The sequence below is a fragment of the Pseudomassariella vexata genome (genome assembly GCF_002105095.1).
Source record: "Pseudomassariella vexata strain CBS 129021 chromosome Unknown BCR38scaffold_21, whole genome shotgun sequence".
NCBI lineage: Eukaryota > Fungi > Ascomycota > Sordariomycetes > Amphisphaeriales > Pseudomassariaceae > Pseudomassariella > Pseudomassariella vexata.
This window is the reverse complement of record NW_024467976.1, coordinates 433,833-447,341: the sequence shown is the minus strand read 5'-3', so window position 1 is coordinate 447,341 and position 13,509 is coordinate 433,833. Positions and strand designations below refer to the sequence as shown.

Below are 13,509 nucleotides of genomic sequence, written 5' to 3'. Positions count from 1 at the left end.
GACCAACCTCACCATCCTCATCATCCTCCCTTGGTTGGCCGGTGATCAAATTAGTAAGCAAAACGGTGGTGATGTTGACCAACCAGAGATCCTGGTGAGTTTAGGTGAGGTTGGGGACTTTTTGGTTGGATTTACTGCCAAGAGATGAAGCTATCGCTAGCCTCGCCGGTGCGGTCCCCCGGGAACACGCTGGCGGAGTTGGATATGGCCTCCTCTTTAGCCTCGTCCCGTTCATCCAGCGAGTTATTCTTATAGGTCACTTAGCCGTTAGAGCCCTAAGCAGAATATTATCTAGCCGCTGTGAAGTGACCATTCTACTGGTAGATGAAAATAATCGCCCACATTCATATACTTCTGAATATCATGGCTATAGGCCCGCGCCTACGATGAGACGGCCTTAATGAAGCCACGTAAACACTGGAAAAGGTGTTCTTGAGCCTCTGGGAGTGTCGGAGTGGCCTTACCCAAGGCCTGGCGAGATGGTGATGCTACCAAAGTCGGCCTTATAGGGGAAATCAGACTCTCTATAGCATGAGGGTAGCGGCTTAAGCGTTAGAAGAATACCAAGATAACAGCCGAGTTTCAAAGTGCCAGATATTTTGCAGAGATTTTCAAGCTAACAAGTCTTATAGGGGTCCTACAGGGCTGGTAAAGGACCTCCAAAACCTTCAAATTACCCAAAAACAGGCTTTCAGGGACCCCAAGCACGGTAAAAATAGCTATTTGAGCCTTAGCAACCATAAGCTAACCAGTTTGCCTAACTATAGTCTGCGGTGAGGTGAGTATTGGCAACTTAAGTCCGGAGAATGGTGAGGGTATTGGTGGTAATCCACACTAACACGTTGTTCCAACCCTTGAGTATTTCTCTGTGAAAATTGAGTGTTCCACTCCTTTTTGGCCATCGTCGTCACTGCTGTATCGAAATGTTTTCAGATGCTGGCTGACATAGCGAAGTGTGTGAGTTGGAAGATCGACCAAGCTTGGATCGCTATCATTCTCCTCTTCTGCCACTGTGCCGTCCTCAGTCGCATATTCCTGTGCTGATTTATGGATATGAATATCCCATAACTTCTTAATCTTTCGTAGTTCCCCATCCTGGTGATCATCCCGCATGTACTGTCGACTTAACGTCAACACTCTTCAGGCAAAAGCGAAATCAAGCTAATAAGCTTGCCGATACCAGTCCAGTCCCATCCCATCCTAGAATGACTATTTTATTAGAGCCAGTGAAACCTTTTTATCCTAGTTGTTCATCTAGCACTTATCTCCCATGAGAGCACATCCATGCGTGGATCTCGACGTGTTGCTTACTCCCGTGCTAGATGAACGTGCAGTAAACGGTTCTGACTTCACCGGGGACGGGATTTCTCCGGTTACCATCATCCGGTCGAATACGATATTGGTGATCTGGATCTGTTTGGATTCTTTTTGCTAATTTGTTTGGTATGGGTCATATTCTTGGGGTGTGCCATTTGCGTCATACACTGTGCCATAAGGCATCTATCGACCTGGATTTACATGAGGCACATATGGTTGGCCCGTCAGGAGTGCAGTCGGTGCAAATAAGAGACAACGTGCTACATAAAACTCGAGATAGACGACGAGGCGGAAATTGGGCATGACTAGCCTGCACGTATTCACAAGATGTTTCATGGATAAGGGGAATTCGGCACCCATTGCAATAAAAGGAGTTTAGCACTATCATAGACGATCATAAGTCACGTACACATTTAGGTGTCGCATAAGCCTGAAATCAAACCGAACTCAAAGCAAAACCACGATCTTCTTCGCAGAAACCCCTTGCTTGAGGACATTCATCGCCTCCTGCAACGCCTCAAGCCCCTTCCCAACAACCTCCGGCTCCGGCGCAGGCCGAAACTTCCCCGCTGTAAGCGCCTGCGGTAGATACTCGCCGAATACGGCGTCTTTAAGCTCCTGGTCCTCCTCCGAGTCTCCAAATGGGCGGATAAACTTAGCTGCCACCATTGGATGTGGAACTTCGGGCGGAGGCTGCGCTGTAGCTACGAACTTGGTTCCTTCAGCTTTCGAGATGATCTCGTAACACGCATCCGCTGCGGCAGCAGCTGCTGTAAGGTCCGCACTGGTGATTGCCATCGCGCCGGCGCACGTTTTACCCTTGAGGGCGGCGAGGATGTCGTCTCGGACCGTGGGGCTGTTGTAGTCAAATACCTGGCTTGCGCCTAGTTTCTTGACGTACTCGAAGTTCTTGGGCGAGGCGGTGGTTATCACCTCGTACCCGGCGGAAACGGCGACTTGGATGGCATTGCTGCCAACACTGGTTGAGCCGCCCCAGATAAGGAGCGGCTTACTCGTGGGCTTTGGGTTGATACTTGGGTAATGCAGAGCAAGGTATTCTTTCCCGAAGAGGCCCATTGATGCAGTGCTAAGGCCGAGGGGGATGACGGCAGCTTGCTCGTTGGTAACGGAGTCTGGGATTGTGGAAGCCATCTGAGCTGGGACGGCGGAGTACGACTGGAATGCCCCCGAGGCGAGGCCAACGACACGATCACCCGCTTTGAAGTTGGCGACATTAGAGCCAATCTTGACTACCTCCCCAGAGACATCCAAACCGAGGATGTGAGGGTACTGCAGCCATGGAAATAACGTATCGCCCATCATTTGCAATGCATAGTCGACAGGGTTAATGGCGATGGCCCGAGTTTGCACAATTACTTCATTCTCTTTGGGGGTAGGATAGGGGGCTGGTTTGATCTCGAGAGCCTTGCCTTTTTCGGTCAAGTAGGCGGCGTTGTTGGTAGACATGGCGATCTGAGTTGGCCTAGGTTAGTTCGACAATCAAGATCTTTAGTCGAATATCGGAATTGGACCTTCCCCTGAAATAATATTGATTAATTGCACTAGAGATACGTTGATGAGGCACAAGATAAATCGTTTAGTTCTTTTCGCAAGAGACTACAATGGCACAGTTATAGAGCCGCCAAGAAATTCTGATGTAGAAGTCTACTCGGGTAATACGGGGCTAACTACGGGGTAATACGGGGTTAACTACGGATATGGCGCCCGTCGTAGTATTCCAATTGGACAAGCTTCACGGAGTTAGCTGCATAGCACGGGGCTATAATGCTAATCACCGAAGCGATCACGAGCAAGCCTCATTTTGTGCTGAACAGAGGCCTTGATGATGGATATTTCCGAACTACTGTAACATTGAGACATCACTTTGCAAAGACATCAAGGGGTACCAGCAGGGATGGATGTAATCATATCCAATAACAGAGGACTAGTGGCACACAGTCCACTGGCGGAGCCCTAGTTACTCCGTAACAATGTACACTAGTTAGATAGGTAACATTCTACCGTTACACCTGACGGAGGTTAACTTAGCTCAATCAACATCACAATCCTCCATGATCCAATTGGAACTGCATATGATAATTACATATTACAGCCAACCGGGAGTTTCAAACAAAGAGCAACAAGAGTCGCCTGACCGCCAGTTGTGAACATCATTTCCCCGACGATAATTCCCAACTTCATACAGGTGCAGCATCTGGTTCGAACACAATATTAGCAAATTGCATCAACCAGAATTATCGATGTTATTGCATGGACTTACAATGTAAAAGGCTGGAATTGTTGTCCCAGAATACCATCTCAATACCAGTTAATTGGGACAGGAAGGCATTTTGGGTGTCAAGGCGGAGATGATCAAGGCTGCGGCGCGCTCACGGGCTCCTACCTCGGCAACTGGTGTGCGAAATGGCAGAGGAGGACGCACATCAATATCGTCGGGATGGGTGTGAGGGTTCAAATATCGCTGCATGTTGTAGTTGCGATCTTGTGGGACTTGGATTGTGGGTCGTTCCCGAGCGGGCGCTGCCGCAACGTCATTGGGGCTAGTTATCGCAAGGAATTGTTAAATGGGGTTTATAATTAGATCCGCAAGTCTCCGGCGCAATAAGTGAGTATGGAGCCAATTGCAACGCTATGGGTCGGGCAATCCATTCTCTACACTACTTAGTTATGGAAGTAATTCGTACTTGAGGTTGCAAACGGCTTTAGCCGACTCATAGTCAAGAACATTGGTACTAGACATGATATGTGCACCAGCCCGGGTTGTTTAGGGCGCTTTTGAAGTTTCCGGCAGGGTGGTTTATCGTTGCATTCGCTTATGCAGCTTGGGGTAACGAGCATTGGAAGGTGAGCGCAACTGAATGGGGTAACGTGTGGAGGGTAGTCAGTAGCAACAAGAATAACAGCAGGATGGGTTGTGTGTAATGGACTGGTTTCGAAGAGAAGCGATTTCTGCAAATTGGAAAAATAGGAGCGCGTGGAGTCGTTTAAGTAAACGTACTTGGGATGGCGGCTGGTTTGTTTGTCTTAAGAGAGTGTATGATGGATGTTGAGTTAGCGTGATTGCCTATAAGCCTTACGACGCTGGGGAACGCAAGTCTTCAATTCGGTTGACGCCGCAGAGCCTCTTCAAGTTCAACGAGGATGCTTTACAATTATGCCGGAGGCAGCACATGACATTGAAATCAGCCATTCCTCCGAAATAGGCTTGTTGAATTTCGGCATGTTCTGATATGACCGAAAACGTAGACCCTCCTAGGACCCTGGAAGCGTGGCGAGCGCAGGGTAAATTATCCGTTGGAATTGCGCCTCCCCCACGTTACGCCAGTCAAGCCAAATATCTACGATCTTTTCGTATTCTCACGGATAGGAATCTGAAGATGTCGACCACGTCCAAATGTGATTCTGTGACTGGTATTATGAGCCTTCCAGCTTCCGCCCGGCGAACCAGCGGTGTCATGACCTCCCAAATGGTCTCATATCTGCGAAATCAGACCATATAGACCATCTGGGTCTTACTAAAAAGGACATAGATCTGCATCCCATGGTGGTCTTCTGAGATGAAAGTTGGAGAAGTGTCCCAAGACGTGGCGAAAACTCACAAACATCCTGCGGTTCTCTGCGATCCACTTCAAGGCAACCAGCCTTCACCGAAGACACGATACTTCTTGTCCTATAGAGGCTATACTGGCATCGTATTTAAGCCAGCTGAGCGACGTATGTTCAGAACTGGGTTGACGTAATTACAGCATTCGTCGAAGAAAAGTGTCTGGCGACCGGAGTCTAGAACCTCGAGCTAATTGTACGATTGGGTAACAATCGCAAAGAGTCGGATGTCGGGGTTACAACCAGTAATAGGTTCGTTCTAGAACTTCGCAAAAGGAACTGCATCATCTTATTGGAAAAACTCATCTAGCTCAAGCTACGTCATCTTGCGAATGGAGGTTCGCATTCTGTTGTCAATTGACAGACACAGCCCCGATTTCGCTGGACCCTGGGAGGCTGATGGAGTGGCACATTTCACAGAACCCTTCATCCTGGGAACAGACTCTAGAACTATCCATCCAATTACCACCACACCAAATCCAACTGACCATCCACTTCAGTCTCCCGACCATCCGGTTTCGGCGACCTCAGCGAATTCCGACCTAGGCCCCGAGACAAGAATGCGTTGAACCAACCAATTTCCGTACTCATTCAAATAAATTCTATGACTTTCATTCCTCTGGTTGTTTCTCTGTAGTTCGAGGCCCACGGTACAAAGTACGAAACACATCATCTGGTGCGGTGCAAATCCTAGCCCCCCGGTCCGAAGAAGCCAAGGAACACTTTGCAGATCAAATGGTCTAGACCCGGATCCTGGATAGCTTCGACAGCGGTAACGAGTCTCAGTCACCGTGGTAGTTGGTATCTAGGCGCCTGACGTATTTCGCGTTGACGTCAGATTGAGACATGCGAACACAAAATTGGTGGTCTCAATGAACTATGGAAGGCTCAGTAGCGGTCTGGAATTCTTCACTTTACGTCAATGATGGCCAACACTACAACTGGGTGTATTCTATAGCCTCGCTTGCAACAAGACTATATGAAGTTGAGCATAATTACAATATATTAACTCATTCCTCGAATGACCGTTTCCGGGTATCTCCACCGCTGTATTAAGCCTCAAAAGGTCCTTGTCGTGGACTAAGGTTTGATTGCAGATGTTATTTCAGAAATCTTGGTGATAATTGAAACTTTTCGACTCGTCTATCAAAGATTCGGTTCCGTGAATGTCGAGTCGATAAGAATTTGACGCAATCCGGCATCCATCACGCCCAAAGACTGGATTCAACAAGTGGAAACCCAAATTACAATCAAGTAATTATGTCTGAAATAGCTCCGTTCTCGATCAGCATTAGTCATTAGCTTTTTTTGAGTGTATCAAGGACCTCCTGGTTGTCTGTATCCAGCTTGACTCTAAACCATGACCCTCAGAAGACAACCAAGTCTAAGTTTCTAGGTTACTCAAGTTTGGATTATCCGCGGAATCAGCGCCCTACGAACCGAAGCGCATGTCCCTCTTTTCATTAATATCTGGTCGTCCCGTATAGTACGGCGTGGGCGCCACATTCGTATGCGTCGCATTCACCGGCCCCTCGCTCTCATACGTAGCTGTGACCTTTTCAGTCCCATCGGAAACCACTAAATCAGCCAGAATCCGTCTGAACAGCTCAAGCGATGCCTTAGGCTGGTAGTAGGGTACCTCGTGGCCGGAATCGTAAATCCGCGTGAAGCTAAAGTTCCCATATTGCCTTGACTCCCCGTACTCCGTCCCGTCTACCACGAACGGCTCATACCCAGCTGCTCGGAACTCTTTGGCATGAGTGTAGTTGACTTGTAGTGAGACGGCTTCGCCACCGAACCAGTTGCAGATGTAGTCCTGCATGCTCGTCAGCTGCACGCTTCTAAGATTCTCTGGACAGGAAATATAAAACTTACCGCATCACCGTATATCAAATGTATACTGACACCCTCATCCAAAATGACCTCGAGATCCTCTAGCATGTCGGGATAAACAAAGTCGCCAGTGGTCGTGAATCCGTCGAAGATCGAGTTGCCGCCGCTGCTCGAGTAGTTCAGGTTGACCCCGATTGCGTTTTGGGTCGCAGGAAGGTTCAGGTAGTCCTGCCAATAACCAGGGGGTATCTCGGCCCCATACTCCGCTCGGATGTCATACGGACTCCGACCACTGACGTGGTAGTAGGGCCCTTCGACTAGACCGCGGCAAATGGCGGTTGCTGATGAGCAGGCCGTCGTGCCTTCTTTGGTAGAGCGGTCTGACTCTGCGCACTCGTCGATCATATCGCTGCAACCTTCTAATTTTGGAATTAGCTGAGTCTTGTAAAATGTCTTAGAGTATTGAGAGACTTACCTGGGAAGTAGTAGTTCATCTTCATGTAGTTGTAGATAGTCTCGTTAACTGCTTCTATCCCGTACGTGTTTCGGTAGGCAAATTCTGGGTAGTAAGGGGCTTGTATCTTCTCCGAGATAATACCATTGATGATGCCGAGCGTGTGCATGTTCAGCTCACAACCCTTGGCGCTGCCGTTCTGGATAGCTTCGTTCTGCTCAAAGAAATACCTATAGAAGGCTGGGCCATAATGTCCACCGTAACTTTCGGTCCATAGGTTGAACGTTCTTGCTGTCACGGTCTCGTCGAGGGTATCAAGGCTTTCAATGAAGCCCTGGAGCACCTCCCAAGCTCCAATCGCCGACAGCTCAGTTGTGTCGAACCTATCCGGGTCCACCACGCTATAGCGGCCATCTGGGTTCGATGAGTTGACGGGCAATCCGGTAGTTTCGTCTAGGATGCCGACTACTTCATCGGCGTAGGAGAATCCAACACCAATCGGCTGAGACAGGAAGAGCAGGTTGGTTACTTCGTTCCATGCATAAGGGTTGACCTTGGAGGTGAGATTTTTCAAAATTTGACAAGGGCCCAGTTCTGTTGGCGAGATCAGCAAAGGCTCGTCTCAGCGGGTTGGTTCGAACCTCACCCTCAAACAAGCCAATCAACGAGTCTGAGCCTGGACCGCCATTAAGCCACAAGGTCTATCCCAGAAGCCGTATTAGTGATTGCTTGCAGTTGAGACTAGTCTCACTTTACATACCAAGGGTGCCTCGTTCGGATTGTTTCTCGCTTCAAAGAACCAGAAGAACATATGCGTTTCATCGTCGAGATCCACGTACCCCGAGTATGAGTCCACGCTCGAAGTGGTCTCACAGACGCCTTCTTTGCCCGGCTGGCTGTAGCGAATTGTGGCGCCGCTTGGAGTTGTGATAGTTTTCACACCCTGAGGTTCAGACGGGACTTGCCTCTTGACTTCTGGTACTTTTTCATGGTTTCTCGGCAGAGATCCAGCTGAAGAGAGCGTGATTTTTGCGAAGAGTAGCAAGAGGACACCCCAAGTGGCATTGAGAAGTGGACGGACCATGGTAGTAGTTGTACTACGAAGTGTAACCCTTAGTGTAGGGTAACGAACAGAGGTGACAACTGGACGGAATGGCGTACAAATTTTTGCTTCTCATACCGGCACGCATTAAATAAGTATGAGCATTGTCTTGTATCGCAGCATCATTCCTGTGTTCCCCAAATCCTTTTAGGAAGGTCCTAATGATACGAAGCGGACAGCCCCGCGTCCTCCCGATGGTGACATCGAGCAATCCGGCTTTTAGTTTGCTGTCAATCATATAGTTCCACAGTATTGGTCCACGACATGGGAATGTTCAATCTTGCATATGCAGTCAGCCCTAGCTCCAGTCGAACCCCGCCCCTGACAAGCTGTGGACAAAAGAAACGAGTCAGTACCTTTTGTAAAATATCTCGCTAATGAACAGATATAGAATAATAGAAAAACGGCAGTTGTTCTTCTAGTAGTAATTAACTATTAACTCAAGTCTCATACGTTTTATTACATCTCTCACAAAGTTCTCTTATAAAAGGCCTTCTAGACTTCAATTTCAGGTAGGGTCCGGATGCAGGTGGTAAAGGCCCGTGAGCCGTTTTTTGTCCATAGCTTGCCTGGGCACTAGACTGGTGTATCGTCAAAGTTCAACGGCCTGGATTCATGACTTGAAAGCTAGCCTCCGTGTAATGGAATGTTCTTCAGCTAAATGAGAATTCGCCCCTGCAACAAGTTAGGTAACGGGATGCGAGCGTTAGCTATTAGTCGCACCAAATAGCTGCCTAAGTTAACTCGCTGTCAGAGAAGCTGTATACCCGTGCAGCTGAAAAGAACGAAAGACGAGCTCAACATCGTGAGTTGCAAATGTTGAGCTCCTACAGCGGAACTTTGCCATAAAACCTGCGCTATACGACTTACATAGGGATTTTTGATATTGTTCAGACCCAGGTTTAGTGTCATAAACTTGGACACACATATATGGCTGAACACTGTATATCCGATCATCTCGGTTCTCTTGGATATTCTTCAATCAAGCTCTCACATGACTATTCTCCGCAGACACGGCCGTCTCGAAAAATATCATGTCATGTATCTTCGCCCCTACGACGATGGGGCAGTGGTTGAGTGGTCAGTTGACGAATAACGGCGCCAGCAACAGCTGGGCATATTAGTAGGACAGAGACCTGAAGGCCTGTTTGTCAGTTATACTCATAGTATTCGGGTTTGGCCGAAAATGATATTTCCGAACATCGCATGAATATGCTCTCTGTTCGCTATCACATAAAAGCCCTATAGCACTTACAAACTTGCGGCATTTCCAACCTGACTCGTACGTTATTGGCGAATTGTGGTATGTGCACTTATTGTTTTATACTATGTACAGATTTATTGTGGAGTTACTAACAGTGTGGTGCAGATTACTAGTATTCGGAAGTACCGTCGAAATGACGTATAGCTGAAAAAGGAAAGATACATGTCCTTGACCCCAAACCGCCTTTTTTAGGCTTGACGAGTTCGTGAACGGACAAACTTGGTGCTGATCATGATATATGTAGGACTGTTTTGCCTTAATAATCATTATAAACTTATCTTTGATTACAGAATGTAGGTCGACCAGGACTGGCCGAGGCCCAAATAGGGGTCTGATATCGAATATACATACTCCCAGTAGAATATTCCACCAAATATGTATCCATTTCAACCTACAAAGATCTCCTAGCTGGTGACGGTCCATAGCAAAATTATGATAGTGGATTGGTAGATATGGATATCCTGTGGAGTTAAACCGGTGCTTGCTTTGGGTACGGCTTTAAATCTTGTGACTAATGATATCAGTAAGCACGATGAATAGGACGAGCATAATACCGACAAAGAGGGTGACGACGAAGATGAAAATAAATACAGCAGGAGGTACGAGATGTCCATCCGTGCCAGATTGTAGGATGTAGGAGGTATTGCGTCGGGTACCAAGCTAGGCGTTTCGATGGTAGACGCACCATTGCTGTTCATAGGGATGAGATTGATACTAATGGAGATGAACAGAGTGGAGATAGAGATGTTAATCTTGACGAGTATGCTGACAGATGGTTGCCGGACGAAGGATGGCAGAGTTAAAATCGATAGAGTATGGCCAGATGAAAGGTCGGTTGACAGATCAAACATGTAATAGCGATGCATTTTTGTCAAAGGTGTGAATTTAATGCTCGTTGCTGAATCTGGATGTGATTCAATCTCGATCCAAAAGGTGAGAAGGGAAGAAGCTGGAAAATTCCGAGGATGGGACGGTAGCTTCAGTAGAAACAGTGCCAGCGAGGCTGATTGCAATTCACATTGTTCTCAATCAGGACAAAATGGCACCCACGAAGGATTACATTGAAGCGGAACGTTGAGTTATATGATGTCGTAATTTGTTCCAACTCTGATTGACTAGCTGACGTATTGATAGTGAATGTGAATGTAGATATACAGTGTCTGATCGTACCGTGGTACAAAGTCTCGATATTTCCAAATTGGAAGCACCAACTCGATCAAACAATTCAAGGTTGCTCGAGTCTGAAATTTCGAATGGGCAAAATTGGCTTCGAGTGGTTTACCGATGTATAGTTAGTCGATTTCATAGCTGATTTAACGAGTCCTGCTGTAGTCGCCCGGCCACATAGTACGTCGAATAGTGATCCGATTATGTCAATTTAGTACGCATTGCAAAGTGATGGGGAGCTGGGGCCGCTTCTTATCAACTAGCAGATAATATTTAACTTGTGCTATTAAGGCTCCGCTATGAAAAAAGGGTCTAATTTTAACTCTCGTACTTCGTAGACTCCAATAGCCATTGCCAATCAAGAAGCGTACCGGGCGGGAGAGGACATAACGGTCCTTCCTCCCTTCGGCCAATCGTGTCATCAAATATGTCCAGTGGCAACGGTTACAGGGATGAGAGCGTTTTAAGGCGTGTGATACTCGGCTCTCAACAAGTCCAAATGTTGCCACTCGGGGTTATCACCATCGAGCACTGTGATCGTCACCGCAGCCCGAAAAGCGTCGCCGACTCATTGAGGCCAAGCAGCTTCGTTGGAACTTTTGGGATGATGCAGCATAAATTCAACTAGCAGCATCAGCATCAGATAACAGACCGGTCAGCTGATTTGGAATCAGGAAACTCAGGTGCTTGCCCATGATTGCTGAGCGAGGATTGCGAACTTGCTTGGGGCATCATGGGCGAACACGGACGGTCAAGAAAGCACAATAACAACCATACACCACTAGTCGCGAGGATTTGACTGGTAATAACCAGCAGGATAATTGTTGGTTGCTCTCAGGGATTGCGTCGGTCTTGGCCCCACGGTATAGAGTTTCGTCCTATCCCTACGGCCCGGGAAGGGTCAGTCATTTCATCCAGACGAGATTTTGATTCGGTTGAAGCAGCCAGATTTAAATGGTTCGTCTGAAGTGACTTAGTAAGTGGACTTGCGGGGGTTGAAACTGTATCTACATACACAGAGCGCACATCTCATGTCAGTTAGACGGGGGGTTTCATGTAGTGCTACTAACGGCGAATGAGTTTCAGGTCACTAGGTGCACGAGAAGTGATCACTGCGCCGGGTCTTGAAAGATGATATGATCTCTTTGGACGATGCAGAAGTTGATGAAGCTGCCTTCGGCCATCATTAATGACCGAGTAGCCACCACGACCGGCGCCGCTGAGATCTTTGGATGGATTGTGATGAATAAGTGCCCGAAATGATACACCTAATGACGTTACGGTCGGTAGATTTACATGCTCGTTCAAGTATATATACGGTGCTCTAGATCGTGAATATCCAAGTTCATCATCGACACCATTCACTTAACACTCATACACACACACAAGTCCCTTTCTCTTACAACTGACTCACACAAAATCCCCAACAAGATGCATTCCTGGACCATCCTCATGACAGCCCTAGCCGCTGCCTCAACCAGAATGGCCTATGCAGCGCCTCAGGTTGCTCCTGGCGGCGGGTGAGTCCCAATCCCGCATATCCTTAAAACAAAAGTCTAACAACACAACAGTGGCGTTCCCTTCCCAGGAACGGGAACGGGCGGTGGGCAGGGTGTCGTTCCGGGACAAACAATCCCAGGGACGGGTACTGGAGGCAACCAGTGCTTCGGTAAGTCGAATATATGAGTTTCTTGGATCATTGTTGACGCGTGAATTGACAGGTCCGGGTATCATTGGTGGCGGACAGGGTGTGGGCCCGGGTCAGGGTGTTGGGGGTGGGCAGGGAGTAGGCACAGGTGTTGGTACTGGCACTGGTGGTCAGGGAGGTGTCAACCAAGGTGGAGGTAAATACCCCACCTTCATTTGATCATAGCTGCTTCTGGAGCTACGATGAGCTTGTCGAAGCTTTGGGGATTGCTGATCCTGGAACGATGAAATAATCCCTTTGGAACGTTGCTGACTTCGATCATAGCGGGACGAGGCGGTGACACCGGTGTCGGTACCGGAACTGGCACTGGTACGGGCACTGGTACGGGCACTGGTACGGGCACGGGTACGGGTACTGAGACTAGGACTGAGGCTGAGGCTGAGGCTGAAGTGCTGTGAGGGTATTTTCAAGTTGCTGTGTCAAAGAGTGTCACGTCGTGTTTCAAATGTGGCCACTTGCTTCTGCTTCTTTTCTTCTGGATGACAAGATTTATGAATTTCGACTTTCAAAAGAATGAAAATTTCCATTATAAATTCCGTTTCTCATCAAACGTGCATCTAAAGTACAACTTCATCAACCTGCAAGTTTGTCTCAAGAATCCCGCGTCTATATATCTTCACCAATATCATCATTAGAACTGTGGGGTGGGTGCTTGTCTTGTTACAAGTTTTGGCGGGTATCTAGTAGCTGTAGCCTGAACATGCATCGACTATTAACTACTGTAACCTCATAAAAGTGGACGATATATAAATTGCAGACGGGAGGAGATAGGCAATTGGGACTAAGGTTGAAGAATGTTGATTGTGGGGGTTTCTTTTTGCTTGGCAATGCTTTGGAGTGAGGGGTGATAGCCATGAACACATCACACAAGCTCGGGGCAAGAGGGGTTCGTACATGTGTAACTGAAGGGACATCGATGTAAACACATCATGTGCAGAATTGTTCGTATACTTCTGTTTACATTTAGGGACAATACGAACTTGATACAACTCCTGGCCAATCCCATCTCCTCTGTCCAACCGAAAAGCTCAAAGTGTAAC

General features: G+C 47.7%; 3 protein-coding genes across 3 annotated transcripts; 1 reads left to right on the top strand and 2 right to left on the bottom strand.

Moving 5' to 3' along the window:
* Positions 1 to 1,647: 1,647 nt before the first annotated feature.
* Positions 1,648 to 2,946, bottom strand: BCR38DRAFT_450454 (zinc-binding alcohol dehydrogenase domain-containing protein cipB). Its single transcript, XM_040861377.1, has one exon. It carries the CDS (start codon positions 2,782 to 2,784, stop codon positions 1,765 to 1,767), a length of 1,020 nt encoding a protein of 339 aa, XP_040710432.1. The 5' UTR covers positions 2,785 to 2,946; the 3' UTR covers positions 1,648 to 1,764.
* A 2,995-nt stretch (positions 2,947 to 5,941) lies between these two features.
* Positions 5,942 to 8,461, bottom strand: BCR38DRAFT_113267 (carboxypeptidase 2). The gene is made up of 5 exons (XM_040853399.1): positions 7,989 to 8,461; positions 7,875 to 7,929; positions 7,250 to 7,822; positions 6,817 to 7,193; positions 5,942 to 6,757 (listed from the first exon to the last, which is right to left on the bottom strand). Exons 1-5 carry the CDS (start codon positions 8,310 to 8,312, stop codon positions 6,374 to 6,376), a joined length of 1,713 nt encoding a protein of 570 aa, XP_040710431.1. The 5' UTR covers positions 8,313 to 8,461; the 3' UTR covers positions 5,942 to 6,373.
* Positions 8,462 to 12,192: 3,731 nt separating this feature from the next.
* Positions 12,193 to 12,867, top strand: BCR38DRAFT_414275 (uncharacterized protein; the record flags this gene model as incomplete). Its single annotated transcript, XM_040858919.1, has 4 exons — positions 12,193 to 12,281; positions 12,333 to 12,430; positions 12,483 to 12,605; positions 12,734 to 12,867. The coding sequence occupies 4 exons, from the start codon at positions 12,193 to 12,195 to the stop codon at positions 12,865 to 12,867; spliced, it is 444 nt and encodes a 147-aa protein (XP_040710430.1).
* Positions 12,868 to 13,509: the final 642 nt, after the last annotated feature.

Coding starts and splice junctions, on each gene's coding strand:
- BCR38DRAFT_113267 (XM_040853399.1), bottom strand. CDS start 8,312: ATGGTCCGTCCACTTCTCAATGCCACTTGGGGTGTCCTCTTGCTACTC. Junction 7,930..7,988: donor ATCCGAACGAGGCACCCTTG/GTATGTAAAGTG, acceptor CTTCTGGGATAG/ACCTTGTGGCTTAATGGCGG. Junction 6,758..6,816: donor ATTTGATATACGGTGATGCG/GTAAGTTTTATA, acceptor ACGAGCATGCAG/GACTACATCTGCAACTGGTT.
- BCR38DRAFT_450454 (XM_040861377.1), bottom strand. CDS start 2,784: ATGTCTACCAACAACGCCGCCTACTTGACCGAAAAAGGCAAGGCTCTC.